General features: G+C 47.8%; 1 protein-coding gene across 8 annotated transcripts in view; it reads right to left on the reverse strand.

Annotated features, from left to right (window-relative positions):
• C2CD3 (C2 domain containing 3 centriole elongation regulator) overlaps positions 1 to 16,409 on the reverse strand; it is a 131,510-nt gene that overhangs the window by 2,846 nt on the left and 112,255 nt on the right. For 4 of the 8 annotated variants that reach the window (XM_027083355.1, XM_027083360.1, XM_027083359.1 and 1 more), the window contains 2 exons: positions 15,595 to 15,706; positions 54 to 845 (listed from right to left, as the gene is read on the reverse strand). In XM_027083355.1, the coding sequence (XP_026939156.1) occupies positions 705 to 845; positions 15,595 to 15,706 (253 nt within the window). In that variant the 3' untranslated portion in view covers positions 54 to 704. Of the gene's footprint in view, positions 1 to 53; positions 846 to 15,594; positions 15,707 to 16,409 lie in introns of those variants that run through there. The other 4 variants (XR_003428060.1, XR_003428061.1, XM_027083356.1 and 1 more) reach the window with 3 other exon arrangements.

Raw genomic sequence — 16,409 nt, forward strand, 5'->3', positions numbered from 1 at the left:
AATTTCTGACACTGCAGTCCAGTGGCCAACCCGGGAAACACTTGTGCACAGAATACAAATACCAATATGATTTTATTCAAACACAGGCAGGAACAATGACCTTCAGAGCTGGGTAAAAACAATAAGTTAAAAGCATGGTTAGAGTTTCAGACAATCAGATAAAAAGTTTGAAGGAGATAATTTCCCCCTCCTCTCCTACTGATTATTTCAACACAGCATAAAAATAATTTTATCTATAAAATACCCTTATTCCCAAGCAAATGAACTGGAGGTCGGCCCCAGGATTTCCCTGGCTATGCACGAGGCACAACATCTCCACCCACCCTCCCCAACCCCTTTAAGGCAAAAGGGCCTATCATATTCAGGCAGAGGGTAGGCTCCTGTCAGCAGGAGGCTCTGGTCAAGGACACTGGGAGGAGTTTCCCAGCCGAAAGATGCCCGCTTGGGTCCCTTGGTCAAAAGACGGGTGGGCCACTTGGGCACTGGAATCCACCATTTCTAGCCTTTGCCTTACCATCCGAGGAGGAAGCTGAAGTCCTGGCAGGTGGACACTGGGCTGGTCTGTGACGCTCCTCTAGTCTGGGCTGACTGGTGTCCAGGGACAAGGCTGGTGGTGGTTTCAGGGCTTTCACAGCCCTGAGGGAGGCCAGACAAGGCTGAGGGTGAGTGGGTGGGTGGTCCTTCCCTCAGTATCTTGGGCTGCATTAGTCTTTCTGGGAGTATCGGGAAGAAAATATTCGTGCAATCCTGCGAGTTTCTTCCTCAGACAGGCTGGGAGGCAGCGAGTTAGGTCTGGGACGACAAGGCCTTTGGGACAGGGCTCCCCCGGTGGTCTCGCTCTTGCCCTGGAGAGGAGGAGGTCAGCTAGGTTAGCACTGCACACATGGCACTGCCTAAAGATGACTTTGACTCTTCTCGTCTTTTGGTCCTTTGGCTAATACTGGTATAGAGCTGACTGATTTGCAAAGCACTTTACATACCTGAGTGTGTTTAACCCTCGCCTCGACCCCATAGGTTGGTTCCCATGTCATGGATGAGGCAACTAAAGTTCAGGTGAAATAAACTCAAGGTCCCACAGCTCGGAGTAGCAGACCTAAGATGTAAACCCCTGTTCAGACTCCTTCTATGCCTCTGGAGAAGGAGGGGCAGTCTCCTCCAGGACATTCCTTCTCTTGCTGCATGTGTCTAGACAAGTCATTTGTCCTCGAAGCGTGACTGTCCCATGTGTGACCCTGCCAGGGAGAAGATGCTGGTGAAAAATACACTATCTGTGTGGCCCTGGGGAGTTCCTGGAGCTGCCAGGTGTCATGAAGCACATACCCACAGCCCTGCTACCAAACATCTCCCGGTCTTGGGCTGACTGGGTATCACGAATTTCCCCTTGAAGGTGTGTGCATTTGGGTTATGATGTCGTGGTCCTTGGACTCCTCTATGTCTCACCCATTTGCTCCTCTAACCCTTTTGTTTGCTTGTTTCTGTGCTTACTCTGTGCCAGGTTCCTGCCCTGAAGGAGCTCAAAGGATACAGGAAAGCCACCCCAGGCAGGTGGCTGACAGCAAGGCCCCAGGGAAGAGGTGGAGGCCTGGTAGAGGAAGAGGCAGTGCTGAAAGGACATGGGAGTTGCCCCGACAGGCAAACGTGGCTGACTCCACAGCGTGCAGCCTGTCCCCAAATACTGAAAGCACACGCACCACTCCCTATGCCCCAGGAATCAGCTTGGTGGAGACCCTAGGGATTAAGACTACTTCCCTGCCCCTTAGTAATTCTGCTAATGGGAAACTGAGGCCCATTGCTTGTGGGAGTAGAGTTGCTTGTGGGATCAGCAATATTCAGTAATTCCTTCTTTCCTTCACTTCTTTAACCTTCTTACTGCCTACTGTGAGAGGGAGATAGAGATGAACAGTTCTCAATCTCCATAGCTCAGAGTTAAACTGGGGAGACAGAGCTATTCAAAGAATTAGAATAGTAGCCGGGAAGTGATAGGGGGAATGGAAGTCAGGCAACCTTGAGGGTCCCTGCCAATCTGGAATTCTAAATGCCAAGGGAGTGCATACAACCTGACAAGCTCTCAGCGCTGACAGCCCACAGGCAGGTTCTCTTTGCTGGAGAACCAAGAGCAAAGCGGAGCTAGGGGCTGGACATGCCCAGCGGAGGTGAGTACATACAGCTCCCCCATCTTCCAGGCAGGCCTAGGCTAAAAGGGGAGAAAGGAAACCCACCCCGTGCTGGTGTTTTTGTTCTTCCTTTCAAAACATGGGAGGCACCTGCACCCCATAATGCCTCAGGCTGGGGAGGCCAGCCACCCAGCCACTGCCTGAGGCCCTCTCCCTCCAGACTGGATGCTCCTGCAGGGCATGGCCTGTCTCTGATGCTTGTGACTCCCACTGAGACAGGTCCAAGATGGGAGCTTGGTAGCTGATAGACCAGTGAATGGGTCAAGCCACGGTGACCAGAGGCTTAAATTAATTGGGGAGGAGACTGCCTCTTGCAGCAAATATCTCATTCAGTCATTCTTTCATTCATTCCAGAACCAGTGATTGCTCAAGCTAGAGGGGAGACAAATGCTGACCTACCCAGCAATCCCAAAGAGGAAGCTTAGAGCCCGGGAGCACAGAGAAAGAGCAATTCATTCAGAAAGGGCGGCTTCATGCAGAGGTGGGATCTGAGACGCGCAGGGTTTCAGCAGAGCTGTGTGTGGGGTGAGGTCACCCACTGCAGGGGCAGCATGAGCACAGGCCTGCACCTGCTAGCTGCGCTGACATCTGTGAACCAGCCACAGCCAACCTCGCAGTACCCACACCTGGGCCCAGCCACCTAGGGGGCCTTACCTGCATGGCCCGGGGACAGGACGGGGTTTGGCTCTGTGTACTGGGCAGGGCAGAGCTGTGGAAGGCCAGCAGCATGTGGCTTTTGTTGACTTCAAAAGGGTCTAAAAAACATCTTGACTAGTAGTAAAGTCTCTTTCTTCGTCAGGGTTGCTATCCTGAGACATACAGCCTTGGTGGGGCTGGGCAGAGGTGTAGCTGCCCACGCAGGGACACCCCTCCATGTACCCACCACTCCTCTGAAAATACTCCCATGCTCCTGCTGGAGCTCTGGGGGCACCAGCAAACTGTCACCATAGCTTATGGTTTGAGGAGCCTCAGCCTCCCTGGGGAGGCAGGAGGAGCCCACGTGGAAGCACGACCATCAGACTGAGGGGCTGCAGGGGCCTTGGAGTCTGGACAGTGGGTGTCATACGTGGGGTGAAGTCCCTGGAAGGGTACTTTCAAGAAGACGGACTTGAAACATGAAGGTGGAATCTGAACAAAGAGTATGAGGATATTCCAGGTAGAGTCTTAGATTGAGCAAAGGTGCGGAGAAGGAATTTATTTGCTGGGAAAGCCAGGGGTATGGGACTGGTTGACTGCAGGTATGGAGAGCGGAAGACAAACCCAGCAAGGGAGGGGCTCAAGTTCCTGAATGTCTGGGGAGGAACTGACCATATTCCTCTTGGACTTTCCGATGATCGGGGGGCGTGGGGCTGACCCCTGTCCTGGGGTGAAGGACAGAACAGGCTTTACTGTGGTCTGGGTGTTAAGCCTGGCAGTATACGAGGGGCTCTGATTGTCCCTTTAAATCCATCCAGCTCTCCTATTAACTTCTCCCACTTCCAAATATGGGGACCTGCTCTTTTCTGGGCACCTGGACACCCAGGCTTCTCGGCCTATTGTTTGAGACAGACGTCTCAAAGGAGCCTTCAATGTCAAAGGCAGAACTCCAGCAGGGAGAAAATAAAGCATCAGGGGAGGAGTAAGGAGCAGTGGTGGCAGGAAAATATAGGGCTTCCAGGGGTTCCTCACACCAAGAGGCTAACCCTGGTGGGGGAGTGGCTCTAGTCCTGGCTCTACCACTTCTTAGCCAAGTGGCTTTGGGCAAGTCACTTCCTCTCTGGGGCTTGGTTTCCTCATCTGAAAACAGATCAGGATGAGCAGGTAATACAGAAGGAGGCACCCTGTAACCCAGGGACTTACCCCGGCCCATGGCTCCCTCTTTGGCCAGCTCCCTGTGATAGCATCTTCTCCAAACACTCTCTCAGGAGGCTCCAGCCCTCTTCTTTGGCCTCGAAATGTGAGCTGATTCAAGCCACTGTGTTCTGGGTTCCCTCCATCTAGTCCCCAGATGGATATCCCTACATAGACCACATGTTTCCAGGAGGGTGGTAGGTGCAGGCACCCCCATTTACCCCTGCTTCTGGGTGTCCCTGGGACTTTCTCAGAGGGGAGGCAGTGGGGTGGAGTGGAAGGAACACTGGTCTGTGGTCCAGCCCAACTGCCCCACTTGCTTGAGGCCAAGACACTTTGTCTCTCTGGGTCTCAGTATCTTCATTACCAAGTGGAGCTGAGAACTTGTTTGCCTCTTTGCCCCAGGTCTACCGTGAAGCTGAAATACAATTCAGATGTGACCAAGGCTCTGGCCAGATACAAAAGCACAGGGGCTAAATAAGCTGGAGACACCAGCTGCGGAGAGCAAAATGAAGCCCTGCTGTTCCGAGACCTCACTTCAGCTGGAGCAGAAGTGGGGTACAGCACCCCCAGAGGGATGCCCAGGGCTAGGCCAGGACTGGCCATACTCTCCCCCTACCATTGCCCCCCACCCGTTGAGCCCCTGGGCCTGGCATCAGGTCTGAAGTTTTGTTTTCTTCCCCAGAGCAGATCCCTTACAATGACATAAACACTGCCTCAGGGGCTGGAAGCAAAACTTTCCAAAGAGCTGAAAACAGAAAGTAAACAGCCAGCTGGTTCTGGCTGGCTAGGATAGGGCTGCCAACAGATGGCTGCTTCAGAGATGAGTGAGGCTCCCTAGAGCCGCCTGCCTTGTTCAACTTTCACCTACTTGGCTGGCTGGCTGCCTTCCCCTCCCAGAGTCCTCTCCAAAGGCTGGGACTAGGACTTCCCTGTGCTAAAGAGAGTAGCAAACTCAGCAGCTGCAACTAAGAGCAGGGGGGAAGCGAGGACAAGACTCGCAGACCAGGTGCCCAGCCTTGAGAGGCCAATCCTAAATCTGACCACCTAGCCCAGCTGCAGTGCGGCTGGGCTCCACGCTCTGAGCTCACCCTCCATTCCTGCCTCAGAGTTCTGGTCATGTGGTTCTCACTACCTACATGCTGCCTCTGTTCCTCCCCACCCCCCGATGCCTCCTTTGCCTTCCTCCGAGAAGGCTTCCCTGACAACCGGCCTATTCCGCAGGGCCTGTGTCACCCCTCAGCCCGGGCCTCAGTCTCCCAGCCTGCTCCGTGAAGACGCCAGACTAGATCAAGACTCTTCAACCTTCTGAACCCACTCCCTGCCAGTCAGAGGGAAGGGTTAAAGAGACACTCTTGGAACTCCTGGCTCCTCCCAGACTCTGGCCTCAGCGCTCAGGCAACTTGAGCCTAGCACCTGCCCAGCAGACCCGCAGGCCCTTTCCGTCACGGTGCTGGCCAAACTGCATCTGGGCCAAGGTGGGCACCAGCCAATTCTGGCTGCTTCCCCTGACTTCTGTACACCCTTGGCCAGAGAGCTCATCTCCTCCTCAAAGCTTTGTGTGGCCTGAATCAGAAGCTCTTTGACCTTTGGGACTCCTCCTGGGTCTCTGCAGAGGGCTAGGGACTTGGTAGCTAAAAGAGGTGAGGTAGCAGGTCAGGGCTTCTTGCCCCACGATGGGCAGCTCAGCCATCAGGCCTGGACCACAGGGTGAGAAGAGGACACCAGGCTCAGGAACTTCTCTTGGACTCCAACCATCTGGTCTGGTGATTTTATGGAGGACTGGGCTCCTCTACCAAGACTGTGTTTCTCTTAGATGGCTCTGGGCTTGGGGAAGGGAAACCAAGGGACAAGAATTCTTTGGGCTCCTGGGAGAAAAGAAGCAGCCTCAGGACTCAAAGGCAGGCAGGCCACGGACTTCTGAGGCTAGGGCTCTACCACCCTTAGGTGGGGGCAGTGGGTCATCCTGGGTCTCTAACTCAGGGTCTGAACTGAGCACACAATCAACTGCTAGGGCCCTGAGCAATGCTCTCCATCCTTCTGGGGCTGCCCTGTGGGGTCTAACTTCCCAGGTCCCTGCGGCTCCCTGCGCCTGGTGCTAAGCTTTTGATGATGTCCCTATCCCTTAGCATTTTTTTCCTACTAGTCCCCCCAGAATGTAACAGCACAAGAGGGGAAGTTGTCTCAATAATAATGATGATAAAAATAACAATAGTTAACATTCATATAGTTCCTACTATGTCATGTGCTAAAAACTGCTCTAAGTACTTAACATCTTACTCGGTTAACCCTACACAAGGTCTAGTAGGCAGGTACTGTTTCACCCATTTTTCAGATAAAGGAACTGAAGCACAGAAAAGGTGGGTAACTTGCACAAGGTTACACAGCTAGAAAGTGGCAAAACTGAGCTCTGAACTTAGGCTGTCTGGATTCAGAGGCCATGTGCCTAACCGCTATACAAAACTGCCTGGTAGGAGAGAAGAGGGACGTATAGCCACAAATTACGTCCGTGTTGCCTCCTCAGACCTTGTTCAGCACCTCAGAAGGCCAGAAGCAGAGCCAGGGCAAGAAACCAGGTTTGGGCTTCCCTGGTGGCACAGTGGTTAAGAATCCGCCTGCCAATGCAGGGGACACAGGTTCGAGCCCTGGTCCGGGAAGATCCCACATGCCACGGAGCAACTAAGCCTGTGCGCCACAACTACTGAAGCCCGTGTGCCTAGAGCCCGTGCTCTGCAATGAGAGAAGCCACTGCAATGAGAAGCCCGCGCACTGCAACGAGAAGGGCCCCCGCTCACTGCAACTAGAGAAAGCCCGCGCGCTGCAATGAAGACCGAACGCAGCCATAAAAAAAAAAAGAAACCAGGTTTGCTGACTCAGCTCCCCAGCTGCCTGGAGCACCTCGATCCCAATGGTGTCTGAAACACTGTGGTCTGGCCAAGTGGAGGTGAGAACTCTAAGGTGGGGTGGGAGTTGGACAGCTCAAGGCTTTCAAGGGGACACTTGTGCCTGGCCTTGTTGCCGACCTCCTGCCTCCTACACACACTCCTCATGAACAGTAGCATCTGGCCCCAGGCCTGTGGTTAGTCCAAGAGCTCAGATGACAGGTTGATTCTTGCTCTTTACTTCTGATTCCTATCCTGACTGCTTTGGTCCAGGCTGATCTCTCCCCAGCTCTGACCTCCTCTCTAGCACATTCTGTTTGTACTTTCCAGTTACCACATTCTGTTGATTCTCTGAGAGGTTTCTTTTCTCCAAATCCACAGCCTTCAAAGCCTTTCCTTCATCTTTGCTGAATTCTACTCATGCCACCCTACATGGCTCTGTCTTCCTTTCCCTGTACGCATTCTCTTTGTTTTGTTTTACTTAAGTGCTAATATAGGCTAATGTCATTTGAGAAAGTTAGTGAGTGGTTTGGTGGCCAGTGCCTCTCAAGGAACTGTGACCTCCCTGAAGAGGGTCCATGGCACCACGTCTAGCACTTTAAGCACGATGGGCGCTTGGTGGAGTTGGTGGAACTTACATATAAAGCTTAGTCCCCTGGGGAACTGTAAGCTTTGGCGGGGGAGGGGACCACAGCTCCTTCTCTGTCTACTTCTGCACCTAGCTCAGGACTACTGGCTTTGTAATTTGCTGAAAGATGTACATTTCAAGTTAGAGGCCCAAACTACTTTCCTACTCTCTGGCCTGCCTGTCCTCAGACCCACCTCGGGCTCTCCTAGTCATCGATGGTAAGTTACTGGAGGGTTCTGAGTGGAGAAGTCACATGATTTATTGATGATTTACTTAACGTCTTAAAAACTTAACAGGATACTGTATGGGGAATGGGGGCAAGGGTAGAAGCAGAAAGGCAAGTTTGGAGGCTCCTGCAACAATCTAGGCGAGAGATGATGACAGTTTAGACCAGGTAGTGGTGGGAGTGGTGAGCAGTGGATGGATCTGAATTTAGAGGTAGAGCTGCCAGAATTTCCTGGTGGATTGGAAATCAAGGCATCAGAGAGGATTCCAAGGGTTTTGGCAGGAACAATTAAACTAGAAGGATAGAATATCTATTAACTGAGATGGGGAAGACCAAGGAACAGAGCTGAGGAATAAAATCTGGAGTTGAGTTTGGATATATTGAGTAGGCAGCTGGACATACGAGCCTAGAGTTAGAGGAGAGGTCTGGGCTAAGATAATCATTATGAGTCTTCGGCATATAGAGGGGATTTAAAGCCTTGAGATCAGACAGGATCATCTAGAAAGTAAGTGTAAATAGAGAAGTCTAAAGACCACACCCTGGTCACCCCTATTAACAAGTAGGGGAAATGAAAGAGAACCAGCAAAGGCCGCTGAGCAGGAGCTGCCAACAAGGGAAGAAGAGAACCAAGAAGCACTGATGCCTTAGAAACAAGTGAAGAAAATGTTTACAGGAGAGAGATCAACTGTGTCACATGCCGCTGAGAGATCAAAGAAACTGGGCACTCAGATTTAATAACTGGTTTAGGAATATGGAGGGTTTTTTTTGGATTTTGACAACCTTGAAGAGTCCCCCCCTCCTCCGGTGGTAGAGTGGGGTAAGAGTCAGATTACAGTGGCCAATCACACTGGCTTCAGTATGGAGACACATGGTGGTGGGAAAGTGTGGCTGTGAGTAAGAGTAGTTAGAAACTACTATGGGGGGAACAACTGGGGCTAGATAATGAAATGGTGAGAAGTGAGTGGATTCAAAGATATTTAGGGGACAGAATTCACAGGCCTTGGTGATGGTGGGTTGTGGGGGATAAAGGTGTAGGAGGAGGGGAAGACGACACACATGCTCTGGCAGGGGTAACTACACGACCATGGTTGTGTTTACTGAGATAAGGAACGCTGGCGGTAGAGGGGGTGTGCAAAGGAAGATGACAAGCTCAAGGTCTGGATGTGCTGAATTGTTTGTAACATCAAGTAAAGGCTTCTAGGATGTAGGTGGATCCATGTGTGTCTGCAGCATGGCAGAGAAGTCTGGACTGAAGATAAGGATTTGAGAGTCATCGAACTGTAATAATAACTGAAATAATTGAAGTGGTTGAAATTTCCCCAAAGAAACATCTACAAGAGCAGAAGACGTAAGTCTGGGGAAAACAACATGTACATTAGTGCTATCTCATCCTCGACCTCCCCTTTTAGAGAAGTTGATAAAACTAGTTTGCCCCTGGCAGCTAAGCAAACAGAATCAGAAGTAACTATACATAAAACTAGGGAGCTGTCCCACTGAAGAGTTACTTTATCACAAAGAGGAAAGAGAAAGCAGAGGCAGCAGAACCTGACTGATTCATAAGGAATTTCAAAGGTGCCACTGGATGGCTGTTCGATGGTCCTGCTAGACCCGCCATCCTCCTCCCTCCTTTGCTTCTTGAAGAGGTGACAACCAGAAGATGAAACAGTCATGAGGAAGGGGGGCTGAGAGCTGGCCTCTATACCCTATCTGTGTGACACCTGGTGCTCTTCAGTGCAACCATGCTTTGAGGCCTGATCACCCCATCTGACAGATGACACAGACTCAGAAAAATCAGAAGACTTGACGAAGTTCACACAGAGAACTGTATCCACTATACTGTGGGGAAAAGGGGAAAACACCTGTTTCACAAATGCTAGAAATGGAGACTGTCTGGGAGGTTCCTGGGTTCAGGTGCATTTTTCAGTGTGGTTGAAGGATTAGGCCTTCCCTTAGATCTTGTGGTGGAGCCAGGTGAGCTAAGTATAGCTGTCCCAGGACACTGGGTGAGAAGAATCAGCCTCTCAAAATGCTCCTCTTCAGCCTTCAGAGCCTTAGGAAGAGGCAAAATAGATGGAATCCTCAAGTTGGGGGTACAGGACAAGGCTCCTGCCCTCCCCTGCCCACCTCTCACTTTGAGCTGTTGACTGTGCCTGAAACATAACCACAAATAGAAGACAGAAGAGAAAACAGGGACTTCCCTGGCAGTCCAGTGGTTAGGACTCTGTGCTTCCAATGCCAGGGGTGTGGGTTCGATCCCTGGTCGGGCAACTAGGATATCGAATGCCAAATGGCATGGCCAAAATAAATAAATAAATAAATGGACATAAGAGAAAATAGAAGCTTCCATCAAATGGGAAACTCTATCACCAAATCTAATCCTACCTGCTTTAGCACCCATCTTCTCTGTCTGCCTGTATGCTTGTATGCTATAGGGTGAGTTTTCTTTTTCTTCTCAACAGGCTAATATCTCCACATGTGCTCTGGATCCAGGGACTAGTCTTTCTATTCTCTCCCTCTCCTGCATCTTCCCTTCTTCTTTTCTCTACTGGTCACTGCACTGCTGTACAGAAAAAGCTGAAGCCTTTCCCAAATAAAAAAAAACAAAACAAAAAACCAAAAAAACTTACCTTATCTCAGATGCTACCCCACCCACTATCCTATACTTCTGATCCATATTCACAGCCAAATCTATGGAAGGACTTGGTGTCTCCATTTTGTCACCATTCAATCATTCTTACAATTTAAATTACATACGATTTTGTGATTTCATGGTGTAATATACCAAAGAATACTAACATATTTAAATTATGAAGCATGATAAAAATGAACATCAATAAACCCACAACCCAACCTAAGAACTAAAGCATTGTTAATACTGTTGAATAGACCTATGTGCTCTTCCTCCCCCATCCTATTCCCAGCCTCTGCAACTGTGAACATCATAGTCAAACTGTTGAAAACCAAAGAAAAAAATCTTAAAAGTAGCCAAAGAACAAAGGTCACATAACATTCCGGGCAACAACAATAAGGATGATAGCTGCTTCTCATCAGAAACAATGGAGGTCAGTAGAATGTGGAGTGATAGTTCTAAAATGCTAAAACAGGTAATACCCTGGCCGTCCAGTAGTTAGGATGTGGAGCTTTCATTGCTGAGGGCCAGGGTTCAATCCCTGGTTGGGGAACTAAGATCCCACAAGCTGCACGGCGTGCCCAAAATTAAAAATGAATGAATGAATGAATAAAATGCTAAAACAAACACAATTCAAGTTAGAATTCTATATCCAGTGAAAAAGTATCTTTGAAAAATGAAGGCAAAATACATTTCAGCCAATTGAAGCTGAGAGCATCAGCTCCCAGTAGGTCTGCACTACATGAAATTCTAAAGGAAGTTCTTCATGCTGAAGGGAAATGGTAATAAACTGAGACCAGGGTGTGAAGAAGGAATGAAGCCAAGAGCATAAGTTGCAGAAAACGTGCTGCTACAAACACATCAAGTAGTGAGAAAGGCTCATCACCAGTAAGGACAACGAACACCCTGATGTTTCCTGGATCGTGGGACTTTCAATGCTGAAAATGAGACAGCTCGGGTGAACTGTGATGACTGGCTACCCTAACTAGGACCCCGAATAAGGTCCTGAGGAGGGAGCTGTTCCTGAGAGCAGCAGACAAACAATGGAGTTTTGCTGTGGGCAAGAAAGAGAAAAGGCTACAAAGTGTATGAGACTTTATCTTCTCAAAACTAGACTTGCCCTTTAACTGAAGTAAACATTATTACATCCCTCTCCCACCCTTTGTATCTTATGTTTAATAGATCAAAGATAAGTCGTCCCCCCAGGAGCTGGCACATCATGAAGGCAGAAACACAAAAGCAGGAACAGCACAAAAGCAGGAACAGCAGTTCCATTTGGCAGTTGAGAGCTGACAGCTCAGACACAGTGACTCACAGACCTCCCTTCCTACAAGGCACATCTCACCCACTTGGCTGGGAGGGGAAGAGGGAAAGGAAACTAACAGTGTCTGCGTTTTTCCTCTAGGGTAATTCTTGTCATCCTCTTATTAGGTAAGAATTCTATTAGCCTGATGTTACTTTAAAAAAAACCAAGACTCAGAAAGGTCAAGTCACTTGCCCAAGATCACTTAGCCACGTCGCAGATTCAGTATTTCATATCATAGATGTCGTGTTCAAAAGCTTGTGCTTGGTGCTGGACACAGCCCTGCTACCCTAGCATAAGTGCTGACGTGAATACATGGGGCATGCAAGGGAAGATGCAGAGTAGAAGGAGATGAACTGGTGACCTGAACCAGAGTAGAAATAAGGCCACGGAAATGCAGAGCTTCTGGTGGGGACTGGCACCTCTCCTCCTCTAGGACAGGAATACAAATTTGATAAAAACTGAGATGTGTGGGAATTTACACTTATCAATGTGCCAAAGAAATGAGGTGTCCTCAAAATGATGCTGGGGAAGCTGGGGGAGAAGTGGGGAAGGAAACCAGTAAAAGAACTAGACATCTTATGGCTTCTCTTTAGGACTATACCCCTAGGCTCCCAGGATACTTCTGGACTGACCCCATCTGTCATCAAAGTAGGCCCTGGAAGAGCATTAAGAAATGTTTAAATGTTAACTGCAAAATGAAACCTATATAAAGAAGGCAAATTAGCTAGAAAAATATACCGTAAGCCAAGTGTCATGATTTTAAAGTGGTGCAACGGAAAGCACAGAGTTTGGAGTCAAACTGGTTGGGAGACCCTGGGTAGGTGACAACCTACTTAACCTTTATGTGTCTCAGTTTCTACAGAATAGAAACTATAATACCTTGTAAGTCTGTATGGGAAGTTCTGTATGGGAACCTCAGTTTTCTCATCTATTAAATGGGGATAACAATAGTACCCCTCTTATTCGGTTCTTGGGAGAATTAAATCAGTTTACACATGTAAAATCCTTAGAATAATGTCTAGTGCACGGTAAGCATTACATAGGGGTTGGCTATTATAATTAACAAATAAGCTAATACATTTTGCTCATAGCATGTATTATTCTCTCAAATTGTTTTTTTCAAAGCTCCACAATCCACCTCCTAGAGTAATGAAAATAAAAACAAAAATAAACAAATGGGACCTAATTAAACTTAAAAGCTCTTGCACAGCAAAGGAAACTATAAACAAAACGAAAAGACAACCCACAAAATGGGAGAAAATATTTGCAAATGAAGTGACCGACAAGGGATTAATATCCAAAATATACAAACAGCTCATGCAGCTCAACATCAAAAAAACCAAACAACCCAATCAAAAAATGGGCAGAAGACCTAAATAGACATTTCTCCAAAGAACACATACAGATGGCCAAAAAGCACATGAAAAGATGCTCAACGTGGCTAATTATTAGAGAAATGCAAATCAAAGCCACAATGAGATATCAACCTTACAGCGGTCAGGATGGCCATCATCAAAAAGACTACAAACAACAAATGCTGGCGAGGGTGTAGAGAAAAGGGAACACTCCTACACTGTTGGTGGGAATGTATGTTGGTGGGAATGTAAATTGGTACAGCCACTATGGAGAACAGTATGGAGGCTCCTTAAAAAACTAAAAATAGAACTACCATATGATCCAGTAATCCACTCCTGGATGTGTGTGTGTGTGTGTGTGTGTGTGTGTGTGTGTGTGTGTGTGTGTGTGTGTGTGTGTGTGTGTGTGTGTGTGTAAGTAGTGCTGCAATGAACATTGGGTTGCATGTATCCTTTCGGATTATGGTTTTCTCTGGAGATATATATCAATATATAGTGCAACTGTAACTAGTGCTGCAATATATATATATATATATATATATTGCAGCAATACTTACAGTAGCCAAGACATGGAAGCAACCTAAACGTCTATCAACAGAGGAATGGATAAAGAAGATGTGGTACATATATACAATGGAATATTACTCAGCCATAAAAAAGAGTGAAATAATGCCATTTGCAGCAACATGGATGGACCTAGAGATTATCATACTAAGTGAAGTAACTCAGACAAAGACAAATATCATATGATTTCACTTACATGTGGAATCTAAAATAACCAATACAAATGAAGTTATTTATAAAACAGAATTAGATTCACAGACTTCAAAAACAAATTTATGGTTCCCAAAGAGGAAAGGTGGCAGGGGGAGGGGTAAATTAGGAGTTTGGGATTAACATACACACACTACTATATATAAAATGGATAATCGGGACTTCCCTGGTGATCCAGTGGCTAAGACTCTGTGCTCCCAATGCAGGGGTCCCAGATTCAATCCCTGGTCAGGGAACTAGATCCCACATGCCACAACTAAGAGTTCACATGCCGCAACTAAAGATCTCACATGCCGCAACTAAAGATCCCACATGCCTCAACTGAAAGATCCTGCACGCAGCAACGAAGATCCTGTGTGCTACAACTAAGACCAGGCACAGCCAAATAAATATTAAAAAAAAAACCCAAAATGGATAATCAATAAGGATCTACTGTATGGCACAGGGAACCCTACTCAATATTCTATAATAACCTATACGGGAAAAGAATCTGAAAAAATATGGATATGTGTATATGTATTACTGAATCAGTTTGCTGTACACCTGAAACTAACATTTTAAATCAACAATACTTCAATCTAAGATAAAAATTAAATAAAAAGAAAAAAAGTCTTCATTGGACTGTTGGTGAGATGAGATGAGCCTAACCATCGCAACTGTACAACCAATAGCAATTTACTCCAAGATTTCATTTACTCTTATAAACTGCGTGCCCAAATAATAAAAAGGAGAATTAAAAATAAAATAAAAGCTCCATGAGGCAGGGGCTTTGTGTCTCCTCCTCAGTACAGCACAGTAGTTAGGAACACAGATTTTGAAACCAGACTGCTTGGGTTCTAATTCTGGTTCTACCACTTAACTACCTGTGTGAGGCAAGTTACTTAATCGCTTTGTGCTTCAGTTTTCTCATCTTAAAATAGGGATAAAAGTATGTACTTCATCAGGTTGCTGAATTAAAGGAGTTAACCTAAAGTGCTTCAAACAGTGCTGGGTACCTGGCAAGCACCACCATGATCATCGTTTTCAGCTTAAACACTGCCTCCTCAGGGAAAGCCTGTTCTTTCTCAGAGCATCTAGGACTCATCACAATTTGTAAATATTTTTTGTTTACTGTTTGTACTCCGTTAAGACAGGGAATTTGCCTTATTTACTACTGCATGCTCAGCACCTAGCACAATGCCTGATACAGCACAGGTACTCAGTAAATATATGCTGAATGATCAGAGAAGCAGATATTATTTCCGTGCCACCTGCGAGAAAGGTCCGGTGCTGTGTCAAGGCAGAAGAGAGCACAGCTAGGATTTGCACCAAGGTTCCAACCACCTAACTCAGCTGCATGACGAATAGTTATGAGGTATTCTGTAAACAACAAATAGGTCTAACACTCTGTTACTCTCTTCATCCAGACCTTACTCATCTGCCACGGTCTCCCGAGGTGGGACCTCCTGTTTGAAGCTTCCTCCATTCAAACCCATCTTTGCTTGGTTGGAGCTCCCACAGCACTCAGTATGTGTTTCTTAGCTGAGTCCTGTTTTTACACTTCTGTGCTATTTCTTCTACCTGTCATCTCAGCTGATGATGCCCTTGCTCTTAACACATTTGCTCTTCCTCCCTTTTCCCGAGCTCCTCCCACTGCTGGGCCCACAGGATACGCTCAGCACAAGCTTGGAGAGTGACCACTGCCGCTGCCTTTCCAGGAGCATGGCCGGGGCCACTCTGCATTCTGTATGCTTTCATGAAAGAGATGATGACTCTATAGGAAACAGGAGGTCGGCCAGGTGTCCTCTTACCTGATCTGCTGTGGCTGGTGGTGGCAAAGCTGTAGAGAGAGAGAGCATCCGCAGGGAGGCCTCCAACTGCTGGGGAGGTAAAAAGAAGTTGGGCACCACAATGGGCTCTGGGCTATAAAGGTAGTTAAGGGACACAAATACCTAGAAATCTTCCCCAGACAAGCATCTCCTCTGACCTCTACCACCCCTTTGTTTCCCTCCAACTTATTCCTGCCCATGAATCCTTTGCTCAAGTGGTTCCCTCTGCCTGGAAGGCTCTGCAACTCCTAACAAATTGGTCTATACTTTATGGGTCACTTCAGATCCCGCCTCCTCCCGGAACCCTCCTCTAAATCTCAGCCACAGTGACCCCTCCTTTCCTAGTCTAGTGCCCAGTCTGAAACACAGGCTAATGCTTTTTTTTTTTTTTAATTTTTTTTTTTTTGGCTACGTTGGGTTTTCGTTGCTGCGCATGGGCTTTCTCTAGTTGCGGAGAGCGGGGGCTACTCTTCGTTGCGGTGAGCGGGCTTCTCATTGTGGTGGCTTCTCTGGCATGGAGCACGGGCTCTAGGCACACAGGCTTCAGTAGTTGTGGTAGGCAGGCTCAGTAGTTGTGGCTCACGGGCTCTAGAGCGCAGGCTCAGTAGTTGTGGTGCACCAGCTTAGTTGCTCTGCAGCATGTGGGATCTTCCCGGACCAGGGCGCGAACCTGTGTCCCCTGCATTGGCAGGTGGATTCTTAACCACTGATTCTTAACCACAGGGAAGCCTGGCTAATGCTTATTTAGTCTGATATGACTCTCAATTTGTTTCCCCCAATATTCCCTAAGCTTCTCA

Source organism: Aethalodelphis obliquidens, unplaced genomic scaffold (assembly GCF_003676395.1).
Source record: "Aethalodelphis obliquidens isolate GAN/ISIS:26980383/991018 unplaced genomic scaffold, ASM367639v1 scaffold50, whole genome shotgun sequence".
Lineage (NCBI taxonomy): Eukaryota > Metazoa > Chordata > Mammalia > Artiodactyla > Delphinidae > Aethalodelphis > Aethalodelphis obliquidens.